This window comes from Corythoichthys intestinalis, chromosome 10 (genome assembly GCF_030265065.1).
Source record: "Corythoichthys intestinalis isolate RoL2023-P3 chromosome 10, ASM3026506v1, whole genome shotgun sequence".
NCBI classification, from domain to species: Eukaryota; Metazoa; Chordata; class Actinopteri; order Syngnathiformes; family Syngnathidae; genus Corythoichthys; species Corythoichthys intestinalis.
In genome coordinates, this window is record NC_080404.1 from 45,295,117 (window position 1) to 45,310,983 (window position 15,867).

Consider the following 15,867-nt stretch of genomic DNA (forward strand, 5'->3'; position numbering starts at 1 on the left):
CCTGTTTCAAGTCACCCCAAAGCATCTCAAAGGGATTAAGATCTGGGCTTTGACTCTGCCATTCCAGGACTCTGTATTTCTTCCTTTTCAGCCAGTCCTTGGTGGATTTACTGGTATGTTTTGGCTCATTGTCATGTTGCAGGGTCCAGTTTCGCTTCAGCTTTAATTTTTTTCACAGAGGATCTCACATGTTCCTTGAGCACCCTCTGATACACGATAGAATTCATGGTGGATTCGACGATGGTGAGCTGGCCTTGCCTGGCACCGCCAGACTACTCTCCCTGTATTTTTTAAACACTGTGAGAAATAGTAAAAGTACAAAATCAACCGTCCAATCAGATTCGTTTATTTGCGTGACGTGTTCTTAATGAGTAACGTCACTCTTGCGCGCCGAAAGTCATCTTGACAACAACACAGATGGCGAACGAGAGAGCCGAGAATATGTTCCAATCCGCGGTAAAACCAGTTTTAAATTACCAAAAACACATCGACACAAGTCATTGACAACAGTCAACATGGCTCGCGCTAGCCATGTTGAATAAACGTCTCCATTCTCCACTCACGCTAATTACTTGTCGCTTTAACAACATCACGTCTGCCCGTCGCTGATTGGTCCACTCTGCTGTCTGTTTGTTGTGGTTTGCTCCGCACTTGGAATTTGATCCGCCGGACGTTCGCCAGACTGAATTGCTGGAACAGCGGTGAGTCTGGTATACCAGGCAAGAGCTGGCCAGGTCCTGCTGTAGCAAAGCATCCCCAAACCATGACACATCCATGTCCATGCTTCACAGTTGATATGAGGTTATTTTCCTGGAATGCTGTATTAAGTTTACGTCAAACACGTCCTCTGTCCTGGTGCCCAAATAATTCAATTTTAGATTAACCTGTCCAAACTTCAGTCTGGCCTTCATGTTCTTCTTAGAGAGCAAAGGTTTCCCCCTTGCACATCTCCCGTGAAGGTTAAACTTGTGAATTCTCTTTCTGATTGTAGAAGTGTGCACTTTCACATCAACTGTAGCAAGAGCCTGCTGTAGGTCGCGTGATGACATTTTAGGGTTTTTGGAGACTTCTTTTAGCATCTTGCGGTTTGCTCTCGGGGTGAACTTGCTTGGACTGCCAAACCTGGGCATGTTGGCAGTTGTTTTGAATTTCCTCCACTTCTAGACTATTTTCTGGATAGTGGAATGGCTGATTTTATATTTTATATCTTTTGAAATCCCTTACCAGACTCATTAACATCTACAATCTTCTTTCTGAAGGCCTGAAACAGCTCCTTTGACCTCACCATGGTGTTTTCTCTCACTTCAACAGTCAGGGGCACACCAAACTAAATGTGAGGTTTAAATAAGGCAAGTCTCCTTCAGAACACTGGATAATGATCATGTGCACCTTAAGTGATACATTTGTGTGTGATTTTAGCCGTTTTTGGGATTGTGGGGGTGTCCTAATTTATTCCTCAACAGAAATGTCATTTATTTAAAATGACATTTTAAAGAAAGTTATGAAAAAATCTTTTTTCAGTTTGAATTGTTTAGTTCTATTACTTGAATCTCTCAAGATTGGTAAAAATGATATAGGCCGTCCTAAATTTTTCACATGACTGTTGCCCATTACATGCTAAACTAATACTAATACGTGTCTGTATGTATCAGTCTTATCTTCTCAGGAATGAGGTTAGGTGCTGACAGCCAGTTCAGCGACTTCTTGGGTGGTTTAGGACCCGGTCAGCTAGTTGGCCGACAAACACTGGCAACACCTGCAATGGGTGAGGAAGAGAAATTGAGTACAGTTACTTAATACAACATACTTTGACCGCATCGAGCCTCATATTTCACTGGGGTTTGATTATGCTTTTCACATGTGCAGGTGATGTTCAAATTGGTTTGATGGATAAGAAAGGACAATTGGAGGTGGAGGTGATCAGGGCACGAGGCCTTACCCCCAAACCAGGCTCCAAATCCCTCCCAGGTTTCAAACATTTTCTTAGTCACTTCCTCTGCTTCACAACAACCTTTTCTTTCACTTTCTCACCTTACTCACGGTTTATTTTTAGTTTCTATTTTTTACACTTTTATGCCTAATTTCTAAAAAACAAAAAAAACAAAAAAATCCCTCTAACTCCATTGCTGCATCAACAGCTCCCTACGTCAAGGTGTACCTGCTGGATAATGGAACTTGTAAAGCCAAAAAGAAAACTAAGATTGCACGAAAGACCCTGGAGCCTCTGTACCAGCAGCATCTGCTATTTGACGAGAGTCCCCAGGGCAAGGTGCTTCAGGTAATCTCCAGAGTGTTTTTGCGTGCGCATACATATTGTGGAATGAAACAATTCTCATTGTACATTTCAAAATAAGAAAGACTTTACCGTATTGTACTAGTAATTGTATTTGTTTTTGAAATGAAAATTTTGAAAATCATATCTTCTTTTTTCATTCCTAACAGTCACTAGATTTTCTGTTGGACTGTGGTTTGTGTTTTTTGTTTTACATTTTCACCTGTGTGCTGTCAACATTGTCTCATTGGCAATGCCCGTTTCTCCCCTCAACTCCTAGCTCACCCTTGTGTTTAGCACCTACCTGTAAATATTCTCTTTTAGTGATCTTCACATAAGTCTATTCTAGGAAATCTCCTGCAGAAAATGGTTATCATAATTATGGCTGCAGCTATTAATTATTTTAGTAGTTGGTTAATCTATCAATTAGTTAGTTCGAGTAATTAGATTAGGAACATTTAAAGCGTTGCAGAATAAATTTTGGGAGATGTAAAACAAAGGCTTGCCAAAATTACGCTTTCAGAAGAGCATTAAATGCGAATACAAAATAAAATTGCCAAGTGTATCTTCAAACTGCAAAATTGCACTTTCATTTAAAAATAAATTAAAATACCTGAATTTAGCCTCAAACGGTATCAAAAAAAAAGAAGAGTTTCAAAGTACATCAAGTGAACAGTTGGCTAACTTGTCTGCTAGCTTAAATGCTATAAAATGCTAAAGATTTTTTGGGGGACAATGCTCTTAACAAATCGTTCAAAAACATATTCCCCACATTAAAAAAAAAAAAAAACAAACAAACAAAAAAAACGTCTAAATAGACCTATAAACTAAATTACGAATGCATAAAAAAATTAGCTCAAACAAAAGAGTACCTTATGTTGGCCTTTACAGGGAGCAGCTGGATTCATCCATGTTAAATGAGTTATGTCATATTCACGTTGCCACTAGAGGGCAGTATATCCACCCAAATCAATAAAGCTAAATAAAAACTCTTTCAAAACAAACCATTACAACACCACTCTAATTAAACATACTCGAAGCAGCAAAATTTGATTCAAAGCTTTTTTCTAATGGAATTACTTGAGTTATCAATTAATTGTTGCAGCACCATCATAATGCATGCAGGACCATACATTTCAAATATTTGTCTGTATGAGCAGTATCTTTGGTCACCTGTTTTTTGTTTTTTTTTTGGTTTGCTTTCTTTAAAACATCCATTGTAGAATTCTGTATGAGCCAATAATAATTTCAATTGATTTTTGAAAACATTGATCGATTGATTCAAGAGCGGTAACAAAACTATTTCTGCCTAAAAATGTGTTTTTATAAAAGTAGTCTATATAGTATGTATAAAGTACATACAACAGTTGAAGCACGAGTTTATTCAGTCGTTTTCCATAAACTACTTGTTTAAAAAATACCTTTTAATAAAATAATCCATTTATAATTTAAGTAGCTAAAAGGGCACCTGTTCTTTGCTGTCAATTCATTCTTTAAGTTTGATCAGTTGTTTTTCCTCAACCTTTTTGTGCTGTGTTTGTCTCAGTGAGTGATGTCTTAGTTTTGTTTTAGTCTGTTTAATTATGTTCCAGCTACAGTAATACCTAGACTTATGAGTGCTCCCAATCAATTCGTTTTTATGCTTCAATTTTCAATGTAATTATAGCTTACTTGATCAATTGCCATACGTTCAAAGCCAGAATTTGGGCTCTGAGTCAGCTTTGGATCAGATATGCCACTCTCAGAAAGACGTTTAAAAGTCCAGGGTCAATATCTCATTCAGTGCCCCGTGAATTCTTATTAGTTCTGTTTTTTCTTTTCTTTTCTTTTTTTAAAATAGAGCATCTGAAATACTCCACATTGCAGATCCATACACAAATTATTTTCAATTGTAATGACTCAAACTCGCCAACAGTTGGCAGCGATGTACTATTTTTTGATTTGAACCTAAACCATGTCTTCAACGGCAATATGTACAGTGGTAACTACTGACGAAATTCATTGCTTCTTGAAGTAGTTCCTTAACTTGAAAATTCTGTAAGTAGAGACACGTTTTCCATGTAAATGCCCTAATCCATTCCAATCCCATCAAAATTGAGACATAAACCTTATTATGCATCAAAACACGTAACAAAAACATGTTACACTTAGATTATTTCACAATAAAAATCTGAGTCGTTCATAATGAAAAAAACCAAGAACACAGAAAAGAAAAAAACAATACATTTATGTAAAGCTGTCAGAACACAAGGGGCTGATGAAGAGGACGCTGGAATGCGCACACGCATACACATAGGGTGTATACACTGTATTTTGCCTTTCGTCCACTCTAGGACAGATCATTTTTCTCTAAGGTATTTTTCCGACTATTTTTAAACCTGTCCGCGCTTACGTTTAAGGTGCGTTTAAGGCCCCGCTGTTTCTGCAAGGTACGCATGCATTTGCGCAAACTACGCATGCGTATAAAGGAGCAGCCTAATATGTTACGTCACCGCCGGCGTGCTTCACCTATGAATTGGAAACTCATTACTCGCTGGTGGAAAATTTCAAAATTACTACACCTTCTAGGCCATGGGTCGGGATCTGCATTTTGTGATCGCTGTTTTCTTTTTTCGGGAGCACAATTGGACGCATCACACGGGAGCGAGAGTGAAGGGAGAGCACGCTCGGTTTTTACGAGCATTCGCCGAGTTGTGATTGAAATAAATCTTTAGAAAACAATGAAAGCCTGACATCGTTACTTGGGATGTTACAATCGATGCTCAGTTGCGCTCTCACCAATTGAAAGATAACAAATAGGAACATATGGTGTGGCGCTGCGTATATTTCCTGGAAGCTGCAACCAGGAGTGCTTGTGCATAACAGTGGCGATCCTAGAAGTGGCGATATTTTTGACAGATGGAAATGTCATGAAAAAAACTGATCGCGTGCCTCTTTGACAGGGGGCACCACGCAGGTCACTTTTCGGGGTTTAATTTTCCTCTACGGATTTTTATTTACTCCTGTTCGGTCGGCATTGAGTTGGGTGGGGCAAGCCCCGCAGCTGGCTGGTCAGAGACTTAACGCGGGAGACGAGCTCTGTAAGAAAACACTCATCTCCGCGAAATCCGCGATGGGAGGACCCCAAATGGGCACTAAATTGAAGCATATTATTGCGACGTAGTTTGAAGGTTCAAGAAAAATGTGTGGAAAACAAAAGAGGAGCAGGAATGCCACGTCGTGATTATCGATCTCCATTGTTTACGATGTCGTCATGCCGAACTAAAAATAGCGACGGCATGACGTCACTTGATTAGTATCTGATTGTTGTACAGACACACTGGTCTATATTAAGCGGCGAGTAATATTAGCCGGCTAACTTATCTGTGTAAGTTCTTGTACGAATAAGAGGCATTTTAGTATAGCCGACATGCTGTATAGCTGTGGTCTCCAACACGGTCCTCAAAGGCCCTCTGTGAGTCGTGGTTTTTGTTCCTGCCGATCCAGCACAGATAGTTTAACCAATGAGGTATCTGCTAAAACAAGCAGCACCGGACTGCAATCAACTGAATACACTTGTAAAACACGAGATTGGTGAAAAAGTGTTGTCATTTGTCTGCACCCACAGCAGGCCTTTGAGGACTGGGTTGGAGACCACTGCCGTATAGTCTAACTAATTACATGTTTAACGCCATTATCCGTCCAAGTGTAGACGTAGCCTTAGCCTGAAATTTCTTTCTTAACAAGAAGCAATACTTTCTCAATAAAGTATGTCTTAACCGGAAAATTCTGTATATAGAGACGTTCTTATGTAGAGGTACCACTATAATAGAAGGTCTCATCTGTATTGAGCATTTAAAGTGCGTATGACAGGATTAAAAAAGTCTTAAATAGCATTATTATGTGAATTAGAATCATATTTTGAGATGATTTGGCTATTAACAACAATTTGGCAAAGCGCAGATGACAAGAAATTAGGCTTTTAATCCGCTGTTTAGCCACGCCTACCATTATCGGGCTCTAGCGTCCCCAACAGGAGGATGACGTCGGCAGGGTCATGGTGGGGGAATTATTCAGAACGAGGAAAATGCGATGGAGAGAGCCGCAAAATATCATTGTTTCAGTCTCTCTACTCCAAGTTTTTTACAGGATATTCTTTTTATTGAAGTATTTTTCCCAAATTTCTAAATAAATGGTATGGTCAAGACAAATAACAGTCGTGTACTAAATAGAATATGAAATAATGAAAATGCATTCATCCAGTACGACATGGCATAATTACTCCATAATGGTCAAAACTGTCAAGTTCACCTTTACTGTCGCACCTCCCAAACGATATTTTATGCCACAGTAGTCAGTCAGGCTTTTGTCATTTCCCTGCCCCGACTTCGGAGAATGTAAACAAACCAAGAGCTGTGACAGCTAGCCGACATGCTAATCCGAACCGAGTGATGTTTCAAAGTTTATTCGCGGCTTTCAAAGCGAAAAATCACTCAAAACTACCCATGTCACACAGCGGCGGGATTGTCGGTTGTCTTTGCCGATTGGCAACCCTCCCGGCGGCGAGCAAGTTACAGTTCGTTCCCCTGCTACGGGCAGGAGAGCTTGCTGGGGAAGCAGCTAGAGAGTACCGCCGGACAAACCAGCCGACATCGGAGGAGCGCGTAGCTGCCACATGGTCAACATGAATATGGCATAAAATAATGCTTTGCGACACGGCGAAGAGGTAAACACATAGCGGCGTGCAGTTGTTGTGCAGCTAACATGGCAGGATGTTTCTGAGGAGAACTTTTCTACCTGTCTGTCCATGATCAAATGTAAGTAAATAGTCCTTTATTTAAAGAAAGTTTAAAGAAAGTTTGCAGTGTTTACTTTGTAATCGCTGTATTCGCAGCCATTTGTAACACAGTTGCAATTTCTGATGGGTTGAAAATTTGACAGAACACCGGGCACACGAAGAGGGCAATAAGCTGAGTATAGCGCTATCCCGGCAAGGGGGTGTGCGACAAGCCGCCGGTCGTCGGCCAAGTGGCATTTTTGGTGGACAATCAGCCACAAAATGCAAGCCACCTCCGTATTAAAACGTGTGCCATGATCCCAGTATTTGACATAATACAAAATACAATTTTTACTCACTTCCACGTAAGTCCAATGGTCCTACAGTAGTACAGCTTGATTTGGCCAATATCTGCGGTGAACGGGAACCTTTTGAAACCCAAAAAGGCTCACACGCCTCTCCTTGGTGCAGCAACAATTTTCTGCAGCTGTTTGGCTGGCGTGATGCGAAAAATAAACGAATTAATCCGTGAAATCAGCTGAATCCGCAGTCCATCTGCATGCTATAAAGCAATGCTGTATTGTAAGATGCTGACTCGGGTAACATCACATTTGCATTTGTCCTAAACCCAAAACTTTAGCCGGAAGTCACTCATTTTCATGGCGCGGTATTTGAAAATCGAATATATAAAACGATCCCTTCCACACACATCCAAGTGGCCCATTTCATTCAGGAGCATAAAACACCACATGAAATCAGAAATAAACATGCTTTTTGGTGTCATACGCACTTTAAGAATTTTCCAATAAACTGACATGTTATCCGGCAAGTTACATTAATCAAACCGTGTTTATATTTTGTAATATATTATTATTTTCCCAAATGATGTTTGAGCTGCTGTTTGGCAATGCATGTGATTTAAAGAGCATACGACAGGAGAAAAAAAGTCAATAGCATTATTATGTGAATTAGAATCATATTTTGAGACGATTCGACTATATACAACAATTTAGCAAAGAGCAGATGACGAGAAATTAGTCTTTTAATCTGCCGGTTAGCCACGCCTACCGTTGTAGGGCTCGAGTGTCCCCAACAGGTGGGTGACGTCAGCGGGAGACTGGGCTCATCGGTTTTACTATTCAGCCCATTGAGGGGGAATTATTCAGAACGAGGAAAACGTGACGAAGAGAGCCGCAAAATGTCGTTGTTTGAGTCTCTCTACTCCAATATTTTTACAGGATATTCTTTTTATCCAAGTATTTTCCCCAATTGCTAAATAAATGGCATGGTCATGACAAATAAGAGTCTTGTGCTAAATGGAATATGAAATAATAAAAATGCACTTATTCAGGACGACATGGCAAAAGTACTCCATAATGGTCAAAACTGTCCACTTCACCTTTACTGTCGCACCTCCCGAACAATATTTTATGACACCTAAATCGGACATACTGGACTGTCTCAGGAAATTAGAATACACAATATTCTAATTTTCTGAGACAGTCCAGTATGTCATTTCCCTTCCCCGGCTTCGGAGAATGTAAACAAACCAAGAGGCGTGACAGCTAGCCGACATGCTAACCCGAACCGAGTGATGTTTCAAAGTCTTCGAAGCGGAAAATCACACATAACTAGTCCGGATTATTTGACATTAAGACTGAGTTGTCGATTGTCTTTGCGGATCTACAAACCGCCCGGCGGAGAGCAATTTACAGTTCGTTCCCCGGTGGAGGGCGGCTGCAGCTGTTGTGCAGCTAACGTGCAGCTAATGTGCACGAGGAGAGCTTTTTACATTCCTATCAATGATAAAACGTAAGTAGTCCTTTATTTAAAGAAAGTTTGTAGTGTTTACTTTGTAATCGCTGTTTCAATATTTGACATAATACAAAGCAAGATGTTTACTCACTTCCTCGTAAGTCCAATGGTCCCACAGTAGTAGGGCTTGGCCAATATCCACAGTGAATGGGAACCTTTTGAAACTCCAAAAAGACGCACACGCCTCTCCCTCATAAAGCAAGATTTTTCTGTAGCCGTTTGGTTGGCGTGATGCGAAAAATAAACGTATTAATCCGCAAAATCAGCTGAATCCTTAGTCCTCATACACAACAGTAGGCTGTATAATGAAGAGGAGTCCTTCTCCCGTACACGTCACAGCGCCCTCCTCCTCAATGCAAGACCGAAGCCGGAAGTCACTCATTTTCATGGCGCGGGATTCAACAAACTAAATAAATATAGCGATCGCTTCCAAACACATCCAAGCGGTCCATATCATTCAGGAGCATAAAATACCGCGTGTATTATGAAATAAACATGCTTTTTCGTGTCACATGCACTTTAAGTTACAAATAAATAAAACTCATAAGCGAAGGTACCACTGTATGCACTTAATGGTTTAGAAATCATGTTCTTTGTATGTGTGTTTTTGCCTACAACAATCTCCACTGTGGTGACGTTGCTATTCTCTCCTTTAGGTGATAGTGTGGGGGGACTATGGACGATTGGACCACAAATGTTTTATGGGTGTAGCACAGATCTTACTGGAAGATTTGGACCTAACGAGCACGGTGATTGGATGGTACAAACTCTTTCCACCATCTTCGTTGGTAGATCCCACTCTAGCTCCACTAACGCGACTGGCGTCTCAGACATCATTGGACAGCTCAGGACCACCCCCGGGCGTTCGGTCGTAGTGACCGTGATGACGTCAAGCGTCCCTTAAGTGACAAAGTAGGGGAACATAACTATTGGACCACAGTGGAGCATAGGGTGGCGCTGGGACAAGAAAGCCTTGGTCTACCAATTAAAAGCCAGACGGAGAGACAGGGAGTGATAGGGAGAGAGAAGATGAAAAAGAACAAGCCAATCAAAGCTTATTTGGAGTCTGACAATCATTTCTCACCTTCTTTATCTACTTGAGCCTTTTCTTTGCAAACCTTTGCTTTCGTCCGTTCCTCCGAGCTGGAGATTTTCTGTCCACCTTGATTAGCAATTATCTTTTATGTAACTATTTTTGTGTGACCGATCAAAGTCTTTCACTAGTCAGGAGTGCTATAAACACGTAGGGGAGTTGCTAATGATCCAAACCGAGACACCTTCATGCAGATAAATGGGTGCATGAGATTGGCAATGCCAAGGTAACATTGTAAGTGTAGTTGAGCACGAGAGGCTGCTGTTTGGCATGGATTAGTCATCTTTTTACGTTAAAAGAGCCTGCGCACACAAACACACACGTCCCTCTCGTTGTGAGATATGAACGCAAGCACAACTAAAGCTTGAGTCCTTTATTATGATGGAGACAAATAGGTTTTGCTCTTTGTCTGAACAAATGAAAAAGAGGCCAAATATATAATGTGCTTTGTGTATTTTTTGGTTAGTTTTTCATCAGTCTTTCTTAAGATTAGAGTTTAAAAGTGTATCATAAGGTGAAAAGTCCTATGTCTTTTTTTTTTTTTTTTTTGGGTAGGGGGGGGTCACAATTAGTTCATGTTTGTCAGAATCATTACCACCCCCCATTCCATTTACATTTTATAAGAGAGCAGCATGATATGGGGACACCATGTCCTAGCGCCCAGCTATGTAATTGTTTGTTACTTTAATTTTATTTGATTGGTTCTCTTTTTTGGGGGGTTATATTTTATAAAAATCTACAAAACTAGAATTAATTATTTTTCTAAAAAAGGAGAAAAAAAAACTGCGTGTTAGTTCCACATAATTTTAGGCCCGCTTGTCTGTTGCATGTTCTTGTACAGTTTGCTTGTACTGAATATGAATACAAACCGAGAAAAAGCCAAGCCATACCCCTTCCAATGAGGGCGGATGATCTTCTCCACCCGGGCCACAGCTTCCACTCTGGGTCGAAATATCCATGTCAGGAATTCTTTACATTAAATTCTTTGATTTTTTGTTGTTGTCTTTTTAGCCCTTTGAATGACAGTGCTGTTCTGTAGTATGCAGCAAACCCGAGACCGTGGTGATGATGACGATGTAACTGTAGTGTCAGTTTGTCGGACTCCGGACCAATAGAGAATGTGCGGGAAATCAGTTTCATGTATATGAAGTACTTTTAAGAGTTTGAGAGAAATTATAAAGATAGAGATATATATGAATATAGAAAAAGTGTATCTGCCTGTCTCCAAAACACACATGCACACCTTGTACATAGAAAATAAGATATTATCAAGAGAAATGTCAGTGATACACAAGCATTCCTGTTTTAGTTTGGTTTTTATGAAGAAAGGAATGTGCACCCTGTGCTGAGCTGAAGCTGCTGAGCGGTTCTGAGCCACAGGGGGCGCTAGAGAGCTTTTCTTACCCCACTCCCAAGTTAAGAAATTGTGTAGAAAGCCTTTGTTTACCTTTGTAATTCATTTCATGAACTTGTTTATTACTATTTGTTGGGACTGGTCTTCTAAAGCCAATGAAGAGTCGGGTTTTGCATACCTGTGTTGGAAATGTTTGTGTTGAAAGTCTTGGCAGTGTGGCCGACTGCCCTTTCCTTTGTCAGTATTACCCCACAAATACTGATTGTTTACAGGTCATGGCTCCCCAAACCCAAACCACGATGCTAGACGAAAGATGAAGTATTCACTGCAACAGCTCTTGTTTGTATAACAGATGTGGCTCTACTGACATGTATGTTTTATATTCAAAGAGTTCATTTTTATTATTTACAAATAAAAGACTGTGCGGAAGAAGATACCTTCTCTTCCCAAGGAAGACGCGTCATTATTACAAGGGGTGTGACAAAATATTGAAAGGGTTATATATCGTGATACTTTGTTTCCCAAAAGGTTATCGATAGGCTCCTGCCAAGAATCGATACAGTGATCATGTGCTACTTCGCACTTCAGTCCGTCGCGGATTTTTTTTTTTTTTACTTAAAAAATAAAAATAAATAAATACAGATGAGCTGTCCTTATCCGATCATGTGGTTTCACTCTCCCTCCTGCTCCTTTTCTTGGTCAGGCAGTGCACTGGAACTGCTTATTAAAGTTAACGATGATTGACAGACGTTAAGGTTTGATCTTGCCAGAGATGCCTGGAAGCCGAAACTTCAAAGTGCCGCATGCGTCGATCATCGTTTAACTTGTTAAACAGTTGCTGTAGCAACTCATTGTGTGTAAGTGAGCAGCTTGAGCGGAGTTGAGTGGACTCACCTAATGAAGCATTAAATAAAGACAAGCATTTTTTTTTTTTTACTTTATTCTTGTTTAAAATTAAGTCGGTGGGACAGTAGCTTGGTTAGAACTTATCATAATTATTACATTTGAAGTGCTTAAAAACACTTACTACAATCTATATATATATATATATATATATATATATATATATATATATATATATATATATATATATATATTAGGGCTGTCAAACGATTACAATTCTTAATCGAGTTAATTACAGCTTAAAAATTAATCGTAATTAATCGCAATTCAAACCATCTATAAAATATGCCATATTTTTCTGTAAATTATTGTTGGAATGAAAAGATAAGACACAAGACGGATATATACATTCAACATATGGTACATAAGTACTGTATTTGTTTATTTTAACAATAAATCAACAAAATGGCATTAACATTATTAACATTCTCTTAAAGCGATCCATGGATAGAAAAACTTGTAGTTCTTAAAAGATAAATATTAGTACAAGTTATTGAAATTTTATATTAAAACCCCGCTTAATGTTTTCGTTTTATTAAAATTTGTAAAATTTTCAATCAAAAAATAAACTAGTAGCTCGCCATTGTTGTTGTCAATAATTGCACCATGCTAACTCCCCAAACCCATAAAATCATTTGGACCCAAGCGCCAGCAGAGGGCGCCAAACAACAAAAAACAAGTAACAAGCGGACATTACACTGCTGTCATTTTAATCTGTTTGAGCGGCGCACGTGCGTTAATTGCGTCAAATATTTTAACGTATGAATTTTAAAAATTAATTAACGCCCGTTAACGCGATAATTTTGACAGCCCTAATACTATATATATATATATATATATATATATATATATATATATATATATATATATATATATATATATATATATATGTTAGATTTTTTTTTTTTTTTTTTTCTTTTAAAGCGCGACATACTTGGATGTGAAATCATTGCTATCATGGCTTAGTCAGGCTGCTGCTTACCTTTGTGAAACAGGAAAAAAAGTAATACAAAGTGAATCCAGTAGAACTTTGTATTGCATACCTACCTGGTATGGGTGACAAATAGTTAAATAAATCTTTGGCTCTCAAAGGCCAAAATAGTACAAAATTTGTGAAATGTACATGTATAATACTAGCCTAACAGTAAGAAAGTAAAAATGCATTCATAAGAATAAACTCTGAATGAACTGAACACACTTTTTTAAACCTCTCAAAGGCCAAACAGTGCAACTTTCGTGAAATTATATAAGTGATAATAATAATAAGAATTGACCACAGCATCCTGTCTCTCTATTAGCCTCCCTCTTTCTCTCTCACCCCCCCCCCCCCCCCACACACAGTTTAGCCACTTAGCTTAGCTTACTTTGCTGACTTCTACAGCACTTTTAAAACAGGTTTCAAATTACTGCGGCATTTCTTTCAGTAAAAGATAAGAAAAGTAAAGTACCTTTGAACACGGGATGCTCCAGTTGAGTAGCAATAGCTTGGCCAGGGTGTGTGATCCCTTCATTTAATTTGCGTGAAGTACTATCGGTTGAAAAGCTTATGGCCCCTGCCTTCACCAGCTTTTGTAAAACATGTTCCGTTACTTTATTTTTTTAGTGCAAGTTAGTCGTCTCCTTAATTCATTTGCGACTTGGGACCTAATACTTAGGTACTGCGTGAGCCATAAAAAGCAGGATTCCCACGCTTTCAACGAAGGCAAGGAGCAGGTTAGAGACAACAGTCATTTCGGTGATTTTTTTCGGACATCTGTCTTGCTGCTTCCATCTTCTCGTCCCACCGATCCTTCCTACGAGTGAACTTACCAGGGTTTGTTGCTGCGGTCCATCCCCTTCCATTTTATTCGACGCTGAAATATTCCGAAACCGCCGACATTTTCTTCTCCTAGCTTGTTTTTCCTCTATATGAAAAAGCTGCCCCGGCATTTGTTAAGAGCAACAATTGGCCCACTCTCATTGGTCTGGAGCAGGTCAATAGTGATAGCTGCTTGGCATGCAAAGTAATCATGTGTGTTCACACAACACAAAGTGTAGTCGCTTCAGGAGAAAGAAGCCCCCCCCCCGTCCCATCATTATTGACAATACTGGTCATCACCTCGAGCGTCCGTAAAACATGGCGCCCTCCGTATGTCAAAACATGTACTAAATATTATACAGTGGGGAGAACAAGTATTTGATACACTGCCAATGGAAAAACCATTGGCAGTGTATCAAATACTTGTTCTCCCCACTGTAGATTTTTTAATCAATGGCAATATTTTATGTGTTTCCAATAACATATTTAAGTAAAAACAGTAATGTGAAGTAAGGTTGGCCAACCATGTTTTTGAATAATATCAATGGCTAAACAGTTATAAGCATATTTTCGTTATTTTTTGTAACACAACCCTTCCAGATTATTTTTTTTAACCCATAGCAACGCCCTTGACAACGAAAATGCTTTTCTTCGGCAATCTTCGGAAATCTTCGGAAATTACGTCACACCAGGAAGTGCCAGGGAAGTCCGCCATAGAACAGTATTGTTTGTTGCATTTCTTCTCGGTAAGATGCCACGGCGGTGTGGCGATGTTTTGTTCTCACTCAAACGAAAAGTTGTATGAGTGGCCAAAGGATAGCAGGGCACGTAAATGGACATCTTTGTTCGCACGAAGCGAATGAATTTCACGCCATCATCGAGCAGTGTTCTCTGCTGCAAACACTTCGAAGATGCCTGCTTCCTTAACCGGTCTGCTTATGATCAAGGATTTGCCAAAAAGCAAGTGTGATTTTTGGATAGATGACTGATGACTTTGTCAAAGCAGAGCTGCCAACTGTTGTGGAATGTACAGTAGAAACTAGCGACGTTAGCCGAAAGCCAACTCATGGCAATAGTCGTGGCATAGTTGTTGTTGTGTTCACTAGTGTTACGTCCCAAGGACGGCTCGCGAAGGGCGTAACATAAAAGGAGCCACACAATTTCACAAGTGGCACAAATTTATTTACACAACAATCAAACTCGCAATGAATATGTACAAAATGTGGAAGAAGCGCGGCTTCAGGGTAAGCCCAGGCCAAACAAACAAAGGAATCTACACTTGAACCCTACCCGCTAACTAAACCCTGATCATGAAAAAGAACAAAGAAAAGACAGCCACTAACCTAGCTTCTTACGCTAAACAAAACAGGAGAAAACGGGTTGAACAGAAATGGCGACTTACCCCTACTTGCGTCAGTGCTCTTAATTACAGTGGTGAACAAAAACAATCCAATAACGAATAAACACAAAAGACCTCACCGTAAAAGCGGGAATGTATCAGACTAGCGATCAAATGCAAACGAACGTGAATGGCGAGCAAACAGCTGGCGAGGAGGACCGCGGCAGAATGCTGTCAAATGCGACCTCCCAGAGCATTGACAGCGGCAGGTTTGTTTGCGTGTTGGCATTGAGTCAATCTCGCAGCGAATCAGTGAGCGGCTCAAGTCATGCAGTGAATCATGGGAAATGTAGTCTCGTCTCGGGACAACACTGAAGTGGTGCTTTGTAACCGGTTTGCTTGTGTGAAAAAACTACATTTCCTCACGCCATTAGACGCCACTTCCTGCCGAGAGCCCCAGCTACTGTTAGCTCCATGTGTTAATAAAGAAACAAAGTTGTCAGCACGTCGTCTGTTCGATACCTTTGTCAACAAAAA

The 15,867-nt window shown here is 39.9% G+C and overlaps 1 protein-coding gene across 23 annotated transcripts in view; it reads left to right on the top strand.

The window, feature by feature from the left end:
* The window catches only part of LOC130922780 (regulating synaptic membrane exocytosis protein 1-like), a 102,897-nt gene extending 91,011 nt beyond the window's left edge, over nucleotides 1-11,886 (top strand). For 10 of the 23 annotated variants that reach the window (XM_057847808.1, XM_057847811.1, XM_057847807.1 and 7 more), the window contains 4 exons: nucleotides 1,653-1,765; nucleotides 1,867-1,968; nucleotides 2,139-2,278; nucleotides 9,500-11,885. In XM_057847808.1, the coding sequence (XP_057703791.1) occupies nucleotides 1,653-1,765; nucleotides 1,867-1,968; nucleotides 2,139-2,278; nucleotides 9,500-9,718 (574 nt within the window). In that variant the 3' untranslated portion in view covers nucleotides 9,719-11,885. Of the gene's footprint in view, nucleotides 1-1,652; nucleotides 1,766-1,866; nucleotides 1,969-2,138; nucleotides 2,279-9,499 lie in introns of all 23 variants that reach the window. The other 13 variants (XM_057847804.1, XM_057847800.1, XM_057847803.1 and 10 more) reach the window with 2 other exon arrangements.
* The last annotated feature ends 3,981 nt before the right edge of the window (nucleotides 11,887-15,867 follow it).